The 22,688-nt window shown below is 48.0% G+C and overlaps 1 protein-coding gene across 4 annotated transcripts in view; it reads left to right on the forward strand.

The window, feature by feature from the left end:
• The window catches only part of BCL11A (BCL11 transcription factor A), a 69,954-nt gene extending 47,648 nt beyond the window's left edge, over nucleotides 1–22,306 (forward strand). The window contains exons 3-4 of one of the 4 annotated variants that reach the window (XM_054290171.1): nucleotides 12,511–14,390; nucleotides 21,715–22,306. In XM_054290171.1, coding sequence (XP_054146146.1) covers nucleotides 12,511–14,390; nucleotides 21,715–21,816 — 1,982 coding nt within the window. In that variant the 3' untranslated portion in view covers nucleotides 21,817–22,306. Of the gene's footprint in view, nucleotides 1–12,510; nucleotides 14,530–21,714 lie in introns of those variants that run through there. The other 3 variants (XM_054290172.1, XM_054290173.1, XM_054290170.1) reach the window with 3 other exon arrangements.
• The last annotated feature ends 382 nt before the right edge of the window (nucleotides 22,307–22,688 follow it).

Raw genomic sequence — 22,688 nt, forward strand, 5'->3', positions numbered from 1 at the left:
CTGTCATCTTGCCTTTGGGTTGTCACTGTAACTTCCACGCGTTTCTGTGCATTTCCAAACAAGCCTTGTTTTGTTCAGTCATTGCCTGTGTTGCTGTTTGCCCTGCATGAGGTGTTGTCAGTGGTTTCCACTCTGGAGAGCATCACCAGACCTTGCATGTGGCTGGGAAAGGCGTCCCCATGGAACGGGGCATGCTGGGTGCCAAGGGAAGCTCGGGACGTGCCGTCCCCCGGGCAGGGGCTCCATCCTCTGCAGCCACAGGCACTGGGGAAATGAAATCTCATAAAGGAGGTTTCTCTCCTGCAGTTGTGGATGGATGCAAGCAGATTGTCCCCCAAAAGCAATTCTCTTCTCCCAAACCATGCTGGTGCCACCTTTGATAAACTCCCACCCTGAAGTTCTGGACTGGCTGTGACATCCACTCGCCAGGGAGGAAAAATACTAATAATTCAACACTGGAGCTATTTATAGCATTAAGCAGATGCAGATTTCAGCAGGGCTTGTTTCAGAGAAGGAAATGACATCTAGGAGCAGGATAACCTTACTTGTAACTTCCCGGTAGCGCCGGCGGCCGTGATTGAATTCCCCGGCATGGCAAGGGTCTGGGCAGCCCTGCCAGCCCTGGAAAGGTCAGTCCGGCAGCTGTCACCCAGAAAGCATCAAAAGCACGGGCTGTCGATAGCGACCTGCATTTGCAGAAAATCTGAGGGCTTTCTAATTAACTGAGCATCTCTAAATTAGAGCCAAGCCACTCGACAAGCCCCCTCGCACGCCTTAAGTGTCAGGGCTCAGCTGATCGGCGCATCTAACAAGCGGCTGATTTTTAACAGTAGCTCTGAGACTCAATCAGCTCCTAATGGCTCCGTTTCAAAACGTTTCAGTGCATTTTTCATCTCTTACTCTGGAATTTATGCTCTTTGTTCCCTGCTCAAATATTCTGGCGCTCTTCCTTAATTTCAGGCTTCTGCCTTGCGACAGCTCCTCTAGCCTAACTAGGCAGCTCATTGCCTGCCTTTCCCCGTGTGTCTCTGCTGTGGCCACTCGCTCTGCTTTCTAATCAGTAAGTTTCAGAAATTCCCCCTCTCTCTCCCCCCTGATGTATAGGTAGTGCTGCAGGGTCTGGAATTTCCTAATTAGAAGGAAACCCATGTTTAAGCAGGCCCGGTGTAATAGCAGCTGAAAAGTGGTTTCATTTCAGCTTTAAGATAGGCAGCCAGTTTGGAAATGCCCCTGGTTTTGACTTTCCCCTTGCTGCTGTTCCATGGTACCACAGATTTGGGTGGTGATGCTTCTGATTTACACCATGGACAATGAGATTGAGCCCTCCTTTCAGTTGCATTCACAGCAGAGTTAGGTTATGCACATTTAAACTGAGGGCTTCAAGCTGCTGGGAAAACGAGTGGGGGATCTTTTCTGACACGTAACTCCTGCCGCTGGTAATGAGACCCATTGATGCATCCTTGGCAAGGCAGCAGGATAAACTCCCACCTAAACAGTGATTGGGAACAGATAAATTCCGTTCAGGAAGGTACAGAGTTAATCAGCAACTCTTATAGACGCCTCCACGTGTGTTTATGTTCCAACGGCTTATCCATATCTTGGCAATTATTCATGTGAAATAGAATATAAATCCCACAGCCTAATTTTTCTTTGAAAAAATTTCCTCAGGTAATCAAATCCTGAAGTGCATCTTCTATTCCGGTGGTTTTATCAGTAAATCAAATTTTTATCATTTATCAGCAAAAGTTAGATTTAAGCATCTTCACTGTAATGTTTGAAAGATGAACATTTGTTTCAGCGGGTACTGTGCCAATCAATAATCTTCCAGCTTGACTCAGCTATCAATTATTGCTGCAATTATTTGTCTAGTTGGATATTTAAAATGTCATCAGAAAGAGATGATTACATATTCCAGAAAGCAAGGCACTGTATAATCAGATGAACTGAATTCAGTTAAATGTAGTGTGGTACTAACCTGTCCTTCAAAGCTGAATTCTGCAGCCACGACTGAAACAACAGCTTTCTGCATTATTGTAAGGAAACGGATCTTAACCTTGGAACGGCGCGTGTTATTGGGGTCGGGTAATACTCGGCGAGAGGAGACCTTGCAAGCCTGGAAATTGAATCAGCCTCACTGACATAAAAGAGGGAGGTGGGGTTGGTTGGGGTTTTTTTGTGTTTTTTGGCTTGCTTTTTTTTTTTTTTTTTTTTTTCCTTTTTTTTTTGGAGGGGGGAGGGCTGGTTTTGTTGGATTTCATCTGCAAATCTATAAATAAGGAAATCCACTCTGTATCTGCCTTCCTGGGAGTTTCAGCTCCTGAGCTCGGAGCGCCAAATTTCTGCGTGCCCTTTTTGCATTCCTTGACTTGATGTATGTGTGGTAAATACTCTCTGTGCCCCGAGAATGCAATAAAGCTGTAGCAATTCTTGCAAGTCTTACATCCTTCCAAACTCCAGATATTCGGAGTATTATATCATTTTCAACTTCAAGGATATCTCAGCGATGGAGAGGAGACAGGATAAACTGAAGAAGACCCGACAACTTTACAACATCTTTTGGTCCTATTTGCAAAGCAGAGAGGGGAAAAAATATATATAATTTATTGATTCTACTAATACTTGCTTGTGCAAGTTATGAAACTAAACGTTGTAGGATCTGGTTCAGCACTTGCTGCGCTTGCAACTCCATGGTGACATTGAACTTGCTCAGGGACAGAATAAACCTTTGCCTTCCTGGCAGATGATTTGCAGATGCAAGTGTCATTTGGGGGAACCTGCAGTTCCCCTGACCCACTTTGTCAGGATGGTTTGCTGCTGGCTAAATATCATTCATTTGGAGCCAAAGGAAAAGGCTGGGAAAGAGAGGAGTCTGAAGAGGATCTGTTTTGGGAAGGAGATGGTGGAATAAAGCTTCCAGGGAGGTCCTCAGCCACTGACTTGGCTCAGGGCTGGGGATTTTCAGCTCCACCAACACCCTTCCCGAGGCGTGGGTGGGAGCTGGGTGCTGTGGGCTGGGGAAGGGAACATTGGTGATGAGAAGCGCCGGGAGGGGCTCTCAGGGACCACCACAATATCTCTTCAAGGTGATGGTGTAAATACGCGTGGCTTTGCAGAGCTTGGTGCATGGAATAGAAACACTGAGATGGGAAAACCAGCAAAAATACAGCAAGGCCATGGCTGATGAGGGGACTTGATGGCAGCAGTGTCCCTGCTGGTGAGCAGCAGTGGGAGGGTGCCAGCCCCACTTTGTCCCTGGGATGGGGCTCAGCCGTTTGGAAGCACATTGCAGCTCTCCAGGAGTGCCCCGTGCAGCAGAGCTGCCGCAGCCTCCAGCAAGGTCCTGCAGCACTAATCAGGTCAGCAGGCATGAGCACTGTTCCCAGGAAAGCAGTGTCCTGGTGTTGGCCTGGGAGTCTCTGTGTAAGAGATACTGAGTGCACGATGAGCATTGCAGAGCAGCATCCAGCGCTCACCCTCGCCTGTGCTGGGCGCTGGCTGCACCACTGAGCTGTGCCAAAACCAGTGCAGACAGGGAGAAACACCCCACACCAACAGGGGTGACCCCAGATGTTGTGCTAGAGCATCTCCTTCCCCTCCTGGGCAAGAAACTTTGTGAAGTGTGCTCTGCCTTTCACTCGTATGCCGCCGGCCAGGGAGAAAGGGGAACAATTCCTTGCGTAGGTGTATGAGTGAATGAAACTATTTGGAAGCTCTTTGTAGCTGTATAATTACAACACTGCATTTAAAAAGTGAATTATTGACTTGATTGTCCCCAGCAGCCACTGGGTAAATGCATAATTATGGACTGTTGGAGCCAGGTACCGTTTGCTGGGTAATCAGGTGAGGCTGTGGAAAGGCTTTGATGCCCTTTTTGTGGCAGGGCTTAGACGAGGCTCAGTCCTTGGTGGGTCCAGGGGGACCTTCCAGCAGGGCACACACCTGGTGCCAGCTAAGTCCAGAGGAGCTGATTTAGAGGGTGTCACTCCAGTGACGCCACTCCTGTTTAAATCTTTCACAATCCCTATGCCTGTGCTTGGAAGAGGCAGTCAGGGACAGGCATGTGGGGAAGATTGTGCATCACAGAAACATGGATGGTTTGGGTTGAATGGACCCTAAGGACTATCCAGTTCCAACCCCTCTGCCATGGGCAGAATCACTTTCCACTAGACCAGGTTGCTCAATGCCTATCTAAGCAGGCCTTGAACGCTGCAAAGAATGGCAGCTGGGATGTTGGTTACTTCACTAAGGGTGTTTTTAGAGATGTGTGGTGGTCTCAGTGGAGAGATCCTCCTGCAGGGCTGAAAACACTGCGTAGTTCACCCTGTAGGTCCCAGCAGTGGTGTTTGTAGTTACTGGGGCTGCTTCCCACGTGGTGCTGAGGGCTGCATTGCCTCTCTTTCTCCTCCCCATAGCATTAATGCATGGGGTACATGTGTGCACGTGACCAGGTTGTCTTTGCTTGAGGGCTTTCTTCTAGAACTCCCTCAGAGCTGAATTTCAGGCACAGCATTGTTTTCCCGTGGCAGGTTTCTTCTGTTCCTCGCTAATCAAGGCGCGACAGATTTCCACCCCCCTTAGGTTTTAAAAAAGCACAAAATCAGTCGCAGGCTGATACCTTATTTGCCAAGTTGGAGCTGGAAGCAGGTTTTCTTGGTGGCCAAATCATCATTGCCTTGAAAACGGTGACAGACGCTGAGGTCAGGCCACGGGACCCCAGCACCCCATTGAGGCTCCGACAAGCCATGTGTTTTGTTGCTTGTTGCTAATGAACAGCATTTTTTGGGGTGGGAATCTAAAGTGTGTGGACTTTGGTTCTGGTAAGAAGAATGAGTAATGTTGAGGCTACAACCAAATTGGTTACCCATGAAATACCCATTTCTTCTCCAGGCAGGAACTGGTCTCCCTGGTCCCACACGCTCTTTCCTCAGGCCCAAAAAGCTTCTGCTTTGCTTTATGGGAACTTGAGCAGTGCTGTAAAACACAAGGAAAGTTGGGCTTTGAGAGAAAATGGGGAATTCTTGGAGTTCCTAACTCCTGTCTAAATCTTTGACTGGCAAAGCAATGCCAGCTGCTGTTTGATTATTGCTGGGGCTTGGGTTTCTTTTTGAAGTTTGAGGAGTCACGGCATTAATGTTTGGCCTGGGTCTTAAAGAGGTTTTTTAAAAGAAGGTATAATGACAAATGGTGTTACTCATACTTGGTTTGGAAAGTGTTTGCCCAGTTTTATTAATATGGTTTCAGGAAGTCTGAATTTGCAGGCAGAATAATTATTTTCAGGAATATAAACACCAATATTGGTATATCAATACCAGTATTGAATATCAATTTCAGGAATACGTTTTATTAATGAGTTACTGTAAAGAAAATTTGGTAGAGATGGCAGATGGGGCATTGAGGGTCCTGCAAAGCAAAATTTCTCCTGTATTTTTTGACTTTTTCATGACCAAGCTGGTCCCAAGACTTGATCAGGCCTTTGCGTAAATGCGTGGACTCAGTTTGCAGAATTTTATTTTCAAAGGCAGAACAGCCATGGTATTGCTTGTTTTACAAGCAACACTACATCACTTCCTTCAGATTTTTGGGGATATTTTCCTTTTTCAGTGTTTCTGAATCTGGTTCCTCTCATGATAAAGTGAAAAGGTTAGAGAGGTAGTACCCCGTTGTACACAACTGCAGCTCCTGCTGTTATTTAGTGTTATCCAGGTATTATGAGAGCAGCAGTGACAGTGCTGATGCTCCCAGTGCCAGCAGCTGCTTGGGACTGGTTAATGACAGACCAGGTTAATCATGGGCCTTTTGCAATCCAGGGGATCAGAGAAGGAATTAGTGCAAGAAGGAAAAAATACATTTGGACAGTTGTTACAGCTTCCCTTGTGAGCCGGTGCCACCAGGAAAAGGTGAGTCATGCCAGAGCAGCTCTTCCTTACTGAGGGAGAAGTGGCTGCTGCAGGAATGGAGCAGGACCCGCTTATCTCCCTTCCTCTGTCCCAACTGTTTCACCTCACTAGCTTGCAGTTGAAAGGAAATTCAGCAGTGTGGATTTCCAAATGAGAGAGAGAGGAGGGAAAAAAAAAGAAGAGATATTTGACAAGCCAGATGGAGAACTGAATCAAGTACAAGTGGTAACAATTAACTCAATTTTTTTTCCTTCCCCCCCTTTAAATACCATAACAACTCTGAATTTATCAGTCCAAAAATCAAGCAGTCAGTTGACATTAAAGCTGAATAAAGAAGTTCCTGGGTTTGGCTCGGGCTGTTCCTCCCACGATTGTTTGGTGGCGAGCAGAAGAGAGGGGGATGCTTTAACTTCTGTCCTTGCTGTTGGATAGAGGGAGGTGTTTATGTGCCCTGTGGGTGCAGGTAGCCTTGGCTTTGCAGGTGTCTTGGGAAGGTCAGAGAGAACACAGGAGCAGAGCCACCAGGGAGGGATGCTGTGGAGAACAGGGGCTGGGCTAGGCAGCCAGGGCCACATCCAGGTCTGCTTGGAGATTCCTCTGGCACGGGGATTTCTCTGGGGGAGCAAATCTGCAGCTGTGAATGGAATCCTTGCACCCACCATTGGCACGGGCACAGCCACTGCTGATGGTTTGTTTGGGAAAACACTGGGAGAACTGGGGTGCCTCTAATGCTGTGTGTTTGTGTGCAGCTCCTGCAGAACACACCTTGTGTTTAATATCCTGCCCCTAAAGCAGGGGCTCCTTCCCCACACAGCATCCTGTGCCGTGGGCCTGGTTAGGTGCACCCAGATGATGCTGTGTCCAGCGAGCAGCTTTCCTGGATCCAGCCCTGACTTTTGAGAAACTAAGGAAGCTCTTCCAAAGCACATTGGCACACACATGCAGATTATTCCATTACTCACTTGGCAGTGCCTGAACTTGCATGCCTAGCTCCAGAAAGGCTTTTTTCATATTTTTTTTTTTTTCCCTCCCAGCAGTGGCATCTAGCTGACAGCTTCTCCTCCCAGCTGGTCTTCTCCCCAGCATCTTGTCTGGCTTTGCTGCTGGTGGCTGTGGGGATGGCTGTGGTTCTTGCTCTGAGCCAGCTCTATTGTGCCTGGAGGTGTTGGCTCGCTCCGGCTCGGACTCTTGGAGCGTGCCGGGTGTATCTGTGAGCACAGCACAGAAGCACCAGCTTTTCCTTAATATAAAAAAAGCCCCTTAATGCTGAAAGCAGCCATCTCTTCATATTTTACTGAGTAATTGTGCCAACTGCCCTTAAAGGCACTCAAATGCCAATATCCATCCCGCTCATTTGTTAACATTTTGCGGATCAGAAGCTAAATCTGTCACTTGTGTGTCACTGGTTAAGTCACTTCTTCTGGGGGCATGGCAGGCAAGAGCTGTTCTGCTGCCTTTTTTGGTTTTTTTTTGAGCCAATAACTTGAGAAACACTGGACATTTGTGCTGTAGTGAAATGCTGTGCCTCATCACTGGTCTTTTGGCATGTGGGATGTAGAGGAGGAATAAAAACGTAATGGTGGTTGATGCCTCAGTGAGTGAGGCCAGTCAGGTGTCATCTTGGCCCCAGTTCTGTATTTGGGTCATGGTATCCCCATGTAATTCTCCTACAGGGGTAATTTCCAAAGTAGGAAGAAAATGAGCAGTAAAATTGACTGGGAGGAAAATGTACACACAAAAATGCGAATGGTAATTGGAAGCTATTTGTAAAGAGTTGATGAGCTGTCCAGGAAGGAGAGGGCAACTTTGGCCCCAGTCCAAAACCCACTTCACTCGCTTCAGTGGTGAGATGAGAACAGCAATTAGATATTAGAAAAATCAATATACGACAATTAAAAAAAATGGAAAATGGATAGGAATCAATGGCAGTGAGAAACCATGGCGGGTCAGGAGAGCTGGAGAGGCTGAGGAAGACTTGTGCCTGGCACCAGTGGGGAGAGGAGGAGAGAGGGAGCTTCTCAGGATCCTGGAGAAGAAGGAAGGGATAAATGGAAGAAGCAGTGAGGTAGAAATTTTTGATAAATATTTCTGCTGTAGACCTGGAGAGTGGCTGTGTTACGTTTCTGTATCATAAGGTGGGTGATGATATTTTTTCCTAGCTCATTGGTAGCCAGGGAGGATATGAGTAGAAATAACAAATTTCTCCTTCAAGGAGAGAAATATTTTTAAATAAAAAGGCCCTGAAAAGTTGCACCCAAGGAACCCTGAAAAGTTAACCTGTGATACTGGTTTTAAGAAAGTTTATGAACTGGGAAAATGCTGTCAAGAGCTGGTCAGGGTAAAGTGGGAGATTTGGCAATACTTTGCTTATCTCTTCTGGGCAAAATAACAGAAGAACCAACATAAGGTTCAATTGATAAAGAATTAAAGGATAGAAATATAATTCGTGCCACTCAGCCTAGATTTATGGAATATGGATCTTGTCAAATAAACCTGATTTCATTCTTCTGGATGACAACTTTGGTTGATAAATGTGGATGAAATAGACTGCACTGTGACATTGCTTATGGGAAGACAGAGCAGAGCACTGGGTGGTTCTGCTGGCACAGGTGATGCAGAGCTGGCCAGCACACTGGGGGACGTGGGGCCTTTAGCTGTGGAGCTCAGCAGGTGCTGGTGGGGACCTCAGTGGTGCTTAGTGTTTTGTTGGTGATTAGAAATGAATATGCAGCTCTGGTTGATTGGCTTTGTGGGTAAATCAAAGGTGGGTGCAGAGCAAGAGGGGCAGGTTCATGGGCTGGTCTGGAAACTGTCAGGAAGGATGTGTTGAGAAAGCACCGTGTCCAGCCTCACGTGGCCCTGGGCTGGAAGAGTGGAATAAGGGCTGTGCTTACAGAGCTGGGTGCAGTACCCTGAAAGGTATCAGCCCTGTGGGAAGCTGAGAGGAAAATCAGGTCCTGCCCAGCATGATGCCAGGATGAGGAGGGCTAGGCTGGTTCTTGGGTAGTGGAGGGGTGGCTCAGGACAGATAGTATCTGGATTTTGAAATGTGCCTCAGTTTCACAAAGAACACCGTGGTGTGTGTGAGGAGGCCATTGTGTACCAAGAGCTTTTCAGTGTTTCAACCACAAAGCCCCTCAAAATACAAAGAGAACAGGTAGAGGTTAGAGCTAGAGAAGTTCAGGTGGATCCCAGTACCCGTCTGTGACTGTGGTGGGAAGCAGTGGGTGCTCTCCCTGTCTGCTGAACTGGTTGGAATAGATCTCACTGGAGTTTTGTGCTCTGCCCTGTGCTTTGCAGGGCTGGAGGGGGTTGTGCTGTACTGAAAGACCTTCTGTTGGTCACAGAGTGACATGCACTGCAGGGAGGGTCAGAGGGTGAGAGCTGGCGGTCCCTTTCAGCCTCAAATTCCTGAATTGAGAGGTAGCCAAGGATGTGAGCTCCAGCCCTGCTGCTGGTGGCCAAGGGCTGGTTCAGCAGTGACTCCTGACTGCGGGAAATCAGCTGAAAGCCCCAGTGGCATCACAATGGATGACAAACCCCATCACATTGTCCTGGTGGATGGTGAGGCACAAAGAGCTCTGTCCTTGGCCAGCAGCAGCTCCTGCATCTCCCTGCTGTGAGACCCGCCTCGCTTGCCCGTGGTCATGCCCAGATGTGTTAGCTGGGAAGGCTGTGGGGACACAGGGCCTGGCCCACACAGGAAGGAGACATCAGTGCACATGGCCTTTGGGTCTGACTCTTGAGGGGACCCAGATGGTGCCCCAAAAAGCCCGTGGTGGTGGTGGGATGGCAGCAAGGGAGGGCGAGTCCCTTCCCAGCCCGGGGATTGCCGCGGTGGTCTAAGGACCCGTCTTGTTGCTGTGGATTAGTGCCATAATTTTTGCAGTTTGGCAAGGCTGCATCAGACTGGAACGTATCTCTAGGTGGTGATATGGTCAGTCAATAGCCTTCATAATTAATCAAGCACTAATAGACAAATTAGAAATCATGTCTCTTCAGAGCAGGAGGTGGAGACAAATGACTGGTGGATTTTAACTGTTTCGCTCCGTTGTTTTTTTTGCCTCCCTTGAAAATGGTGGGTTGTTTAGGGAAGTTTTGTACATAAACATGATTTAAAATGTAAATTATTATCTTGATTACCAAACACAGACAGTGAATTGAAAACTTATTTTTCAGGCAAGCACATGAAGAATAATCTTACATTTTACACTCCACTAAGTCAATGTAGCCCTAATTTTGCCACGCAGGAAATCAATTCCAGTCTTTATAACAGTCGAAGATGTTATGAACAAAGTAATTTTGCAAATTATGGCAAGTAACACATTTATTGATGACTGTAGCTTAGGAATTTAGAATTTGTGAGCACTGTAATATAATAAGGCCGCACTGGCAGGAGCTGAGTGAAATACAGATTATACGGTGAAACTGTAATGCATCATTTGCTATTAGTGGACTGGTAATAATTACCAGTTTCAAAGCAGCTTTTTCCATGTAATCTTTAGTCTCAGTCGTAACAGCCCTTCTCATTGACATTATGATTACACGAGCTGCCCTTATGATCTAGAATATCTAGTTGATGGGAATACTAAAATGTGGTAGCAAACACTCGATGTTGTATCCTCATTATAAGATAAAATGCTATTTTCTCTGACCTGATCCATAAGGTAGAGAGGCAAGGTAGTGTTTCGTTGTTAGCTCCTACCGTGGTGTTAAAAACATCCACTTCAATATGATGAAGCAAGATAATTTTTTTTCTCCCCCCCAAGCTCACAAATGAGCACAGGAATGTGAAAGTCCAATTGAATTTCACTCTAATCTCAGTAGATTTAAGTATTTATCTGTGCTCACATGCCTGGCACATACTAAACACAGCGATGCAGGCTTCAGAGTGAAACATTAAATATTATTCCAAAGGCTTTTAAAGTGATTAAAGTGTTAAATGCCTGCTGTAGATGATTGAGGCTCTTTGCTTGCCTGATTCAGCTTCTCAGGCCAAACGTGGAATAGCGGCAGAGCTGGGAGGCAGGGAGGGAAGCTGGGATGGAGCAGTACAGCCAGTGCTGGATCTCAGGATCATGGAATGGTTTGGGTTGAAAGGGACCTTAAAGATGCCTGGTTCTGTCCTGTATCCCAAGATCATCGAGGAGGAAAATGCCCACATGACATTTTCCTCCCGTCCTCCCCGTGAGATGGGAAAAAAGATGGGAGCACATAAAGTGATGTTCCCTTTCCTAATTCACCTTTTTTGGTTTTTTTAAATCTTCCTTTTCTTTGTATTAGGCAAATAGGGGAAACCTAATGAGGGCAACTGTCAGTGCAGCCTGTTTACCCAAGAGAGATGCCTAAAGAGCAGATGCCTTGGGATGTAAATGTTGAGTCAGGGCAGGAATATGTGGTGAAGGCCAGTACCGCCCCAAGTGCTGATGCCCTTGGAAGGCTCCTGGTTTATCTCTCAGCTAACCTCAACGTTATTTTTATTTGTTAAAATATCGCTAAACAACAGCTCCATGAGAAGTGCTGAACAAGGCTGGAAATGAATTTATATCCTTCTCTTAGCTCCAGCTTCGGTTTACCGGCATTTAGCAAATAGCATCCATATGGGGGTGGAAGTGAATTATTTGCAAAATCCCAGTAATCAATAAAGGCACCCTCACCTTCGCCATATCTCATGCCACTCTTCCCAAACAGGCGGCCCTCAAAAAGTTATTCATCCCCCTTGTTTTGCCGTATATTAGAAGGGGCTGCTTTCTGCTGTCATTATTAGCCGGCTTTTTGTTTAGTTATTTATTAGTTGGTTGCTCTTTTATAATGTCCGTGTTATCTCCAAAAATAAATTATCATGAAATAGAGTTAGCTCACTACTTGCCAAAGTGGCATTTACCATCCTCAGCTTCTTTTCAGCGCGAGAGAAATAATGCGGCTCCGGCAGGGCGCTCGGCCAGGCCTCCTGGCCGGCCTCCAGCTCTTTCCCTGGCGGAGCTGCCACTCTCTCTGTCTTCTCCTTTCCCTGTCCTGTGCTGGATTTATTTTTTTTTTCGTCCCCCCTTCCCTTTTTATTTTCATTTCTTTCCTTGCCCCAGAGGTGAATCTCTGCTAAGGAGCAGAAGTTGATTCTAAATTTTGTACACATTGTTAGCCTCGAAATAAGGAGGAGACTAAAAACGTGGTGGATGCCCAGCTTTCTGGCAGTTGTGATGCTTTGAACTGATCTGTGTGGAGTGCTTTTCAGAAAAGAATTTCTTTATTTTGTATTTATTTATATATTTATTTACATATTTATTTACAAATACTCTAAGTGCCTACAGCTTCAGTCAACTGAGTTGGAGCTGGATTTGATTGACTTCAACATCTCTTGCTTTTCTTGGCCTGTTTTATTCTATGGGTGCCCAGCATGGTTCAGTTTTGAACCCAGAGCTGGGCGTGGTGGGAGGAGGTGGATGTGCTTGCTCTCTTCCCATTCCTGTCCCCTGCCTGTCCCTGGGCTGGGATGTCCCTTGCCCAGCTCCCAGCTGAGCGTCCCAGAGGAGGAGAGGAGGTTAGGCGGGGAGGCGAGCGCTCGCCCGCCGCTGGACGGCCGGAGATTGACGCTGCTTGTTGTGTTATTTTGCAGGTAAAGATGAGCCCAGCAGCTACACGTGTACGACTTGTAAACAGCCTTTCAACAGCGCCTGGTTCCTCTTGCAGCACGCACAGAACACACACGGCTTACGGATCTACCTAGAAAGCGAGCACGGCAGCCCCCTGACGCCACGGGTTGGTATCCCAACAGGACTAGGTGCAGAGTGCCCTTCCCAGCCACCTCTCCACGGGATTCACATTGCAGACAATAACCCTTTTAACCTGCTCAGAATACCCGGCTCGGTCTCGAGGGAGGCGTCGGGGCTGGGAGAAGGGCGTTTCCCACCCACGCCGCCCCTCTTTAGCCCTCCCCCGAGGCACCATTTGGATCCGCATCGCATTGAGCGCCTGGGTGCGGAAGAAATGGCTCTGGCCACCCATCACCCTAGTGCCTTTGACAGGGTGCTGCGACTGAACCCCATGGCGATGGAGCCCCCCGCTATGGATTTCTCCCGGAGGCTGCGGGAGCTGGCCGGCAACACCTCCAGCCCACCCTTGTCCCCGAGCCGGCCCAGCCCTATGCAAAGGTTGCTGCAGCCCTTCCAGCCCGGCAGCAAGCCCCCGTTCCTGGCCACGCCACCCCTCCCTCCTCTGCAGTCTGCTCCTCCTCCCTCCCAGCCCCCCATGAAGTCCAAGTCCTGCGAGTTCTGTGGGAAGACCTTCAAGTTTCAGAGCAACCTGGTGGTGCACCGCCGGAGCCACACGGGGGAGAAGCCCTACAAGTGCAACCTCTGCGACCACGCCTGCACGCAGGCCAGCAAGCTGAAGCGCCACATGAAGACCCACATGCACAAGTCCTCCCCCATGACGGTGAAGTCGGACGACGGGCTCTCCACCGCCAGCTCCCCTGAGCCGGGCACCAGCGACCTGGTGGGCAGCGCCAGCAGCGCCCTCAAGTCCGTGGTGGCCAAGTTCAAGAGCGAGAACGACCCCAACATGATCCCTGAGAACGGGGATGAGGAAGAGGAGGAGGAGGAGGAGGAAGAGGAGGAGGAGGAGGAGGAAGAGGAGGAGGACTTGAACGAGAGCGACAGGCCGGACTATGGCTTCGGGATGAGCCTGGAGGCGGCCCGTCACCACGAGAACAACTCGCGGGCTGGCGAGGAGGGCCGGGCGATGCCGGACGTCATGCAAGGCATGGTCTTGAGCTCCATGCAGCACTTCAGCGAGGCCTTCCACCAGGTCCTGGGGGAGAAACACAAGCGGGGCCACCTCCCCGAGCCCGAGGTGCACAGGGACACTTGCGACGAAGACTCGGTGGCCGGCGAGTCCGACCGCATCGACGAGGGGGCCGTCAACGGCCGGGGCTGCTCCCCGGGGGAGTCTGCCTCGGGAGGCCTGTCCAAAAAGCTGCTGCTGGGTAGCCCCAGCTCCCTGAGCCCCTTCTCCAAACGCATCAAGCTGGAGAAGGAGTTCGACCTGCCGGCCGCCGCCATGCCCAACACCGAGAACGTTTACTCCCAGTGGCTGGCGGGCTACGCCGCCTCCCGGCAGCTGAAGGACCCCTTCCTCAGCTTCGGCGACTCCCGACAATCGCCCTTCGCCTCCTCCTCCGAGCACTCCTCGGAGAACGGCAGCCTGCGCTTCTCCACGCCGCCGGGCGAGCTGGACGGAGGGATCTCAGGCCGCAGCGGCACGGGAAGCGGAGGGAGCACCCCCCATATTAGTGGCCCGGGCCCTGGCAGGCCCAGCTCAAAAGAGGGCAGACGCAGCGACACTTGTGAGTACTGTGGGAAGGTCTTCAAGAACTGTAGTAATCTCACCGTCCACAGACGGAGCCACACGGGCGAGAGGCCGTATAAGTGTGAGCTTTGCAACTACGCCTGCGCCCAGAGTAGCAAGCTCACCCGGCACATGAAAACACACGGGCAGGTGGGAAAGGACGTTTACAAATGCGAGATTTGTAAGATGCCTTTTAGCGTGTACAGTACCCTGGAGAAACACATGAAAAAATGGCACAGTGATCGAGTCTTGAATAACGAGATAAAAACTGAATAGAGGTATATTCGTACCCCCCCACCCCCATCCACACCGCCCCCCCCCACCCCACCCCCCGCCCCGCATCCCCGTAGAGATTTTCTAGTCCCTTGTGATGGAAGTCATGGAAGCTAAGGATATTTGGAAAGTGCTTGTCACCAGCACACCCTGTTTATTTTCTTTTTGTTCTCACCGTTTGAATGCATGATCTGTATCGGGGCAATACTATTGCATTTTACGCAAACTTTGAGCCTTTCTCTTGTGCAATAATTTACATGTTGTGTATGTTGGGGTTTTTTTTTTTTTTGGGTTGTTTTTTTTTTTATTTTGGTTGGTTTTATTTTTTTAATTTCTTTTTCTTTTTTAATTTTTGGATTAGACAGCATGTATGGTATGTTATGGCTGTTTTTAAATTGTCCCTGATTAGTTGCTGAGCAAACACGTCGCTGTTTCCAATTCCGTTCGGGAAAAAAAAAAAAGGAAAAGAAAAAAAAAAAAGAGGAAAAGAGGAAAAAAGAGGAGAGGAGGAGCAGGAGGAAAAAAAAAAACAAAAAAAAGAAAAGTGAAACAAAACCAAACCCGAGAGCAAACAAAACCGACCATGCTGCATACATACATCCTGTAATACATATCATGTACAGTTTTGTTTTGTGACGTGCAAAGGAAAGCTCGCTGTGGGTGACCCTCTGCGGACAGGACCGATAGCACCGAAGAAGCGTTGTGTTAGCCTAGATCGCTGTCTTAAACCAATAAACCCACGATTGGAGACAGAGTTCCCCTCGGGAACACTAAAAACGGCCTTTAATTGGGAATAACCGACCGCCACCAGTCAGGAAGAGGTAGATTTCTCTCTTAGCTTTTGATTTCAAACACACCCGCCCACCCACAAAAATAATAATAATGATAATAATGATGATGATAATGATAATAAGTAATCCGAGTGCCTTGGGTCAGCCACGGCCGATGGCAGTGGCTCCTTTCTGCTCGTCCTCCACGCGCAGCTCGTCGCCAGCTCGGCCGCGCTGGAGCCGCCTCGTGCCCCTCACGCCGCCGCCCACCTAGGAACGAAGAGGGAAGAGGAAACTAAGGAAGAGAAAGACATGACCCGCTCAGTCCTAGTTAATCATCATTCTCCTCTGCCTTTTATTGTTATTATTAATTATTATTATTATTACTATTATTTTTTTAAAACTGATCGAACCGGTCTAAAACCCTGCTTGGCTCGTGGAGAGAGCTTAAAACGAGATGTAGAACCTGCCCCTCGCCCGCCCTGCCCCAAACTTTTATTCCCCCTCCCCATCCATGATTAAATAGAATGTGAAACGCGCAGAGGCCCTTCAACACCATTAAACACACAATAAAGGAAATCCGTTTTATGAAGATATTTACTTTTAATAATATCTTTTATTGATTCTGGCACCAAAACAAATAAATCCGGAGCCACTTGGTTGTCAAGCTGACAATCAAATTATAAACTTTAAGACCCTGTGTATACCGTATAAAAAATAAAATAAAGACTGGCAATAATATTTTACCGAGTGTAACAGATAGAGGAGCAAAAAAATAAATAAATTGTGATTTATTAGCACAATGTGGTACTGTTTGCCATTTAAAACTAGAACAGGTGTATAAGCTAATATCGACACAGTGGTGATTAACTATGAACTCTTATAAGACTTGCCTTTAATGTGATGCTTTGGAAGAAGTAACAGGAAATTAAAAAAAAAAAAAGGAAGAAAAAAAGCAAAAGAGTAGCAGTATCTGTTTGTGCTCCCTAAAAGTTGTCCTTCATTTTTTTTTTCCCATCCTCTGTGTGCTATTTGTGTTGACGTGGAAGAGGATTCCTTGTTTTATTCCTAAGCTAGCGCCTGCCCCGGTTGGTGTTCAAATAGCACTTGACTCTGCCTGTGATGTCTGTATCTTTTCTTTAATCAAAGGTACAGAGGTTGAGTATAAAATAAGACTGCTCAGATAGGACAATTAAGTGCACTGTACAATTTTCCCAGTTTACAGGTCTATACTTTTAAGGGAAAAGTTGCAAGAAAGCCGAAAAGAAAAAAAAAAAATTTAAAAAAGGAAAATTCAACACACATTTGATGAGCATAAAAAAAACAACAAAAAAAAAAACCCACAAAACCCCACAAACTTTGCCAGCCATTTACTTGACTAATGAGCTTATCTTCTCGGACGCGACATTACAGCGCTGTGAATGGAAACAGACTCTACACTCACATAAAATGAATGATTGCTTTCACTCCTACAGTGCAAGGATTTTTTTTTTTTGTACAAAAAGAAAAGGATTTAAAAAAAAAAAACAAACACCACAAAACCTTTTTTTAAATATAAATGTTAAGAAAATTTTTTTAAGGAAGAAAAAGAAAAAAAAACCACAACACTTCATTATGTTTAGGGGGAAACTGTATTTTAGGGTTCATTGTCTTGGTGGTGTACAAGACTTGTTACTCATTTTAAAATGGTAGTGGAAATTCTATGCCTTGGATATACACAGCTCTTCAGGTTGTATAAAAACATGCATTGGGGAAAGGTTTTAAGATTATATAGTACTTAAATATAGGAAAATGCACACTCATGTTGATTCCTATGCTAAAACACATTTATGGTCTCTTTTTTCTGTATTTCTAGAATGGTATTTGAATTAAATGTTCATCTAGTGTAGGCACTATAGTATTTATATTGAAGCTTGTATTTTTAACTGTTGCTTGTTCTCTCAAAAGGTATCGATGTACCTTTTTTGGTAGTGGAAAAAAAAAAAAACCACAGGCTGCCACAGTATATTTTTTTAATTTGGCAGGATAATATAGTGCAAATTATTTGTATGTTTCAAAAAAAAGAAAAAAGACAAAAAGACAAAAAAGGTGTGACATTGTACAGATCCGAGGCCATATAATGGCCCTTTGGGGGAAACCTGTTCCGATGTCACGCTGCTGGCCGTCACAGAGGGGTGTACATATCTTTTTTCGTTCTTTTTTCCTGCTGCCATACTGTATGCAGTACTGCAAGCTAATAACGTTGGTTTGTTATGTAGTGTGCTTTATGTCCCTTTCCTTCTATCACCCGACATTCCAGCATCTTAACTTCATATGCAGTAAAAGAAAGAAAAGAAAGAAAAGAAAAGAAAAGAAAAGAAAAGAAAGAAAAAAAAAAGCTAAAAAAAAAGGAAAAAAAAAAAAGAAAAGAAAAAACCGTTTTGCAGTTTTTTTCATTGCCAAAAACTAAATGGTGCTTTATATTTAGATTGGAAAGAATTTCATATGCAAAGCATATTAAAGAGAAAGCCCGCTTGAGTCAATACTTTTTTGTAAATGGCAATGCAGAATATTTTGTTATTGGCCTTTTCTATTCCTGTAATGAAAGCTGTTTGTCGTAACTTGAAATTTTATCTTTTACTATGGGAGTCACTATTTATTATTGCTTATGTGCTCTGTTCAAAACAGAGGCACTTAATTTGATCTTTTATTTTTCTTTGGGGGTTTTTTTTGGGGGGGGAGTTTTTTTAAATTTTTTTTTAATTTTTTTTTTTTTTTATTATTTGGATGACCAAAGGTCATTACAACCTGGCTTTTTATTGTATTTGTTTCTGGTCTTTGTTAAGTTCTATTGGAAAAACCACTGTCTGTGTTTTTTTGGCAGTTGTCTGCATTATCCTGTTCATACACCCATTTTGTCCCTTTATTGAAAAAATAAAAAAAAAACCTTAAAGTACACAGTGTCAGCTTCTGGTGTCCTCATTTGACACACGCTGCAGGTGGCTCCAGCAGCAGGCTCTAGGGGAAGGGGCCTTTGGGGGGCCCGCTCCAGCGCCCACCGCCCAGCTTGGCCTTACCTAGATGGGCCCCTCGGCCCAGGAAGGGGATTTTTGGGCTAAGGAGGTCACTGTCCACCAGTGGAAGGTGTTTGCAGTCTGGACCTGTAGCTTTGGGATTTCCCCCCTCTAGATCAGGAGTGACTGTGAGCCCTCACCGCGATAGCCCTGCGGCACCCCGGCCTTCACCCGCTCTGCAGCAGGGACCTCCCTCCCTCCCTCCCTGCCCTGGGGCCGATCTGTGCCACAAGAGGTGAGCAAACCACAGCTCTGCAGCCCCCGGGGCTCCCCGTCCCCTGCTGCTTTTGGGGACGGGGTGAAGTCACCCCTGGCACCTGAGAGCTGATTTCTCTGGGGGGCCGAGGTCTCTGGGGTCGCACCGAGCCCAGCCCAAAGCTCCCAGCCCCACTCCCAGCTGGAGCTGGGAGCTCCCTGCTTTTCTCCCCGGGCTTTGATTTTTTTTCTTGGCTTTTTGGTGGGAATTGCAGGTTTCTGTGCATTGTCTCTAAAATCCGGAGTTCAGGTCCCCCCCGTCCCCCCTTAGGGGTCTGTATATGTTGTCAGTTTGACAAATACTGCATGTTGCAGCATCTCTTTACTTTATTAAAGCACATACCGCTGTGATATTGTCTCTTGCTGTTCCTAGTGTAATGGATTTAATACTATTTTTTTCTTTTCCTTTTTTTTTGATTTCTGTAAAACCTTCCAGTTGTTCTGTTGTCTTCTTGTGATGGCATCATTTGTTGCCTGTATTTTGCCCGGCGCCTTCTGAAGGGGGAGGTTTGGAATTTTAAAAAAAGACAGAAATACCTATCTAAAGAAGAAAAATATGTTCTTTTTCTAAGAGAGTTTTGAAAAGAATGTAGTAAAGAATATTTTAGTCCTGGAAGAGGAGTGGGGAAGGTTTTGTTGTCTGGGCTATTGGGATGAGAGTGTGGGAGGGCTGGAAAGGTGTCGGCAGTGCCCCCCGAGCTGCTGTCCCCTTCAGCAGGGTGGTACCCGCTGGCTGGGGCTGCAGTGGTGCCAGAGGGATCCCTGGCACAGGGGAGGCACAGTCCCACCCCTGTGGGGGAGCTCCAGGTGGCAGGCATGGACACGGGCTGTTCCCTGGAGGGGCAGTGCCCGCGGGGATGTGCTTTGCAGCTGCCTTGATGACGCATCTTTTGATGCTGTGCCAGGAAATACCTGTACAGAGTCCGGTCTCTCCCTCTCTGTCCCTGTTTTTATGGCTGGTTGTTGTGAGACCACGGTGGAGGTGTTTCCTAGAGGACTGGGGTTAGGCTGTGCCCGGGGTTGAGCATAGCCTGGGTGTGTTATGGAGTGGGTGCTGTACCCTGGGTTTGTCCTACAGTGGTTGTTGTCCCACTGCCGTTCCCTACATTGTGTTTTACTTACGGAGTAATCTCATATGGAAGCACATTGGTGGGCATCTGCATGTATCCGTAGGCAGGCATCGCTAGGCAGACCTGTGCTGCCACAGTGGAAAGCAAACTGTTGACTTCTCTGTGATTCCCAGGTTTCCCAGAGCTGAATTTCCCAGGTTTCCCAGAGAGGAAGGAGCCCGGTGGGTGCCATGTGGTGCACAGGGCAGGGGCAGTGGTGTGCAGGAAGGAGCAGCTCCTGCTGTAGGAGGAGTTGTCTGAGCAGAGGCTGGCGAGGGCATAGCTCGCTAGTGGCAATGGCCTGGCACCCCACACCAAAGCAGGAGTGCATGGATGTGGTGTTTTCCTGCCGGGGCAGTAAGTCAGGGGTGTGATGAACCCGCTGGAGTTTGTTGGGTTGGGGTGTGGGTGTGCCAGGCCCCACCACGAGCTCTCGAGCTGCTTTGGCATCCCGTGCACGCATGATCTGAGCTGCCCAGAGCCTTCCCTGTTGCTGTGCAAAAAGGTGTCTCTAGGAATGAGTGATAGTTGGGCAACAGCATCTATCATTAAAATCTCAAGCTCTGTTTTGAGGGGGAACATGGGTTTATGGCATGGACCCTTTAGTGTCTAATCTCCTCCAAATGCAATGATTTTTGTAATGAAGGCGCTGAAACAGTATCCAGAATTTAGGCTACAGATGTTTCATATTACTATGTTTCCAAGGGCTGAGCTAATACAGGAATAAGCGATACCATGTCTTTGCTTGACATTCAGGAGGCTGTGGCGTATCTGATGAGATACAGTTTTGGGGTTTATCTAAGCGCAGAGTTTGTACCCAACAGAAAAATGATACCAGCTGCTCTCTTAGATCCCTCCTTCTCTTTTTCCCTCCACTAAAGGTTGAAACCCACTTCTGGCGGATGCATGGACAAATTGTAGTATTGACTAGCAGAGAGCGATACTGCCCGGAGGGCTCTTTGCCAGAGCTGCTGAAGAGATGCTGCTCCTCGAGCCCAGATGCTCGGCTGCTGCTTTCCTACGAGCCACAGGGATGCAGGAGGGACAGGAGGCGTGGGGGAAAGAACCCCAAGGTTTTGTGCCCCTCAGCAGGACTTAAGCTTTGCATTGGTGGTGTGCTAGTGGCTGGGATGGCTGTGCTGCCCTTGGCTGCCTTGGAAGTCCCAGCCAGCTTTAACATTAGCCTGGAAACTTGGGCTCAGACAGGAGCAGCAGCTATCCCTCCCTGGAGGGAAACCAGGCATGGTGCTCCTGACTTCAGAGGAGACATTCCAGTTAATACCCACTGAAGACCTGGCCTAGGAAGGAGCTGGTTACTGAGTCCTGATGGCAGCTCACGTGTAGTAGCCCTTTAACCACTCTTTTAAGTATGAATGAAGTAAATTCCACGAAAAGCAGCTCCCCATTGGGTGGCCGAGGTGGATTTTGAGGAGTGTGTTGACGATGTGCCGGCCTTGCCTCGGTGTAGCCCTCGGCCTGTCGTGTGGGTAGGGCAGTGCTGGGTGACCAGCCTGGAGCTGGGAATGGCTGCTGGGAATGTCTGCTTTCCAGTGCCCCTGCCGTGCTTTGCTGGGTGTGGGCTGGGGCAGTGCAGCTGGAGCTTTGCTGCCGTGTGATATCCACGTGCTGGGAGCTGGGAAAAGCCCTCGGTGATCCACCCGCCGTGTGCCGTGTTACCAGTCCCAATGGCTTCAGCAGGGCCTTCTGCACCTGGGGGAAGCCCACGAGGGTTTGGGAAGGACTAGGAGGAGGTTTGCAAGACAGGCTGGCTTGGTCCTTGCCCAGTATAGCCCGGAGGTTTTTCCTCCTAAACGATCCCTGTGGTGCCGAGGATGCCGGATGCGGGAGCGTGGCCTGAGAGAGGAAGGGCTCCGTGCTGCCGTGTCCCTCTGTGGCAGCTGGGTGCCCCAGATGTTAGAGACAGAAAAGGGACAGACAGAAGTAGGGTGAGGGGATGACTCACACCGTGGGCCGTGTCACAGCTGTTCTCTCCTCTGTCCCATGCTCTCTGTAGGTTCGGCGTACCCCCCCAGCTGGCGCGGCGCCCAGGGAGCCCCGGATGTCTGGCAGTTTTCGGATGGAAGTTCCAGAGCACTTAAATTCTGAGAGGAGGTGAAGCTGGGGCGAGCGGCCGGCGGCGTCTGGGCGTGCGGAGGTGCCTCTGTCCTGTGGCTCATCCATCCTTCCATCCATCCCGGGAGAGCCTGAGGAGTCACCCGCCGACAGCAGCTCCCCGGGCTCCTCCTGCCTGCAAGACTATCGTATTTATATTTTGTAATAGAGTACAACACTTCTTTGGGGCTGGGGTTTTCGGTTTTTTGGGGGTTTCTTTTTGTTCATTGGGGTTTTTTTTTTTCATTTTCTAAAAACAAACAAACGAAAAAAACCCCACCCACCAAGGTCAAGGGCTTAATGATGGCTCCGACTGGCTCCTTTCCCCATGGAAAAGACTGTCTTGCTCTCGTGGACAACTCAGCCTCTTGGTTATCCCCGCAATGTGCCATTCCTCGGGAGGCACATCTGATGTGATGAATTAAAAATAAAGCAAAACACAGTGTAGGTCTGTGGGTGGGTGGGAAATTGCCATAATAAATGTTGGAGCTTTAGGTTTTGTTTGCTCTGTCTTTAATTTTTAATGCTAACAAGGACCAGACGGCTGGTGTGGCTCTGTGTTCCCGTGCCGGCTGCTGCAGAAGAGCGAGTGCTGGGTTTTCACTGGTGATGGTGCTGGCACTGGGGGCTGCCTGGCCTTGGTGGACAGGACAGACCTTTCCCACAGAGCTAGGCCAGGAGTTGGGCTTAGGGCTGGGCACTGAGTGCTGCTGAGCCACCTCTGGCTTTTGATGATGCTGAAGGGGGGGTTTCCTTGGTGAATTCCAGCTGTGGTGTTGCATGGGCTCTGTGATGTCTGCTCGAGGAGAAGCGAGGCCAGCAGAGGTTTGGGAGGGGTGACAGCCGTGCTGAGGGTCAGAGCAGGGATGCAGAGCT

This window comes from Melozone crissalis, unplaced genomic scaffold, assembly GCF_028551555.1.
Source record: "Melozone crissalis strain CALT ecotype California unplaced genomic scaffold, PUWL_Pcris_2 ptg000081l_1, whole genome shotgun sequence".
Lineage (NCBI taxonomy): Eukaryota > Metazoa > Chordata > Aves > Passeriformes > Passerellidae > Melozone > Melozone crissalis.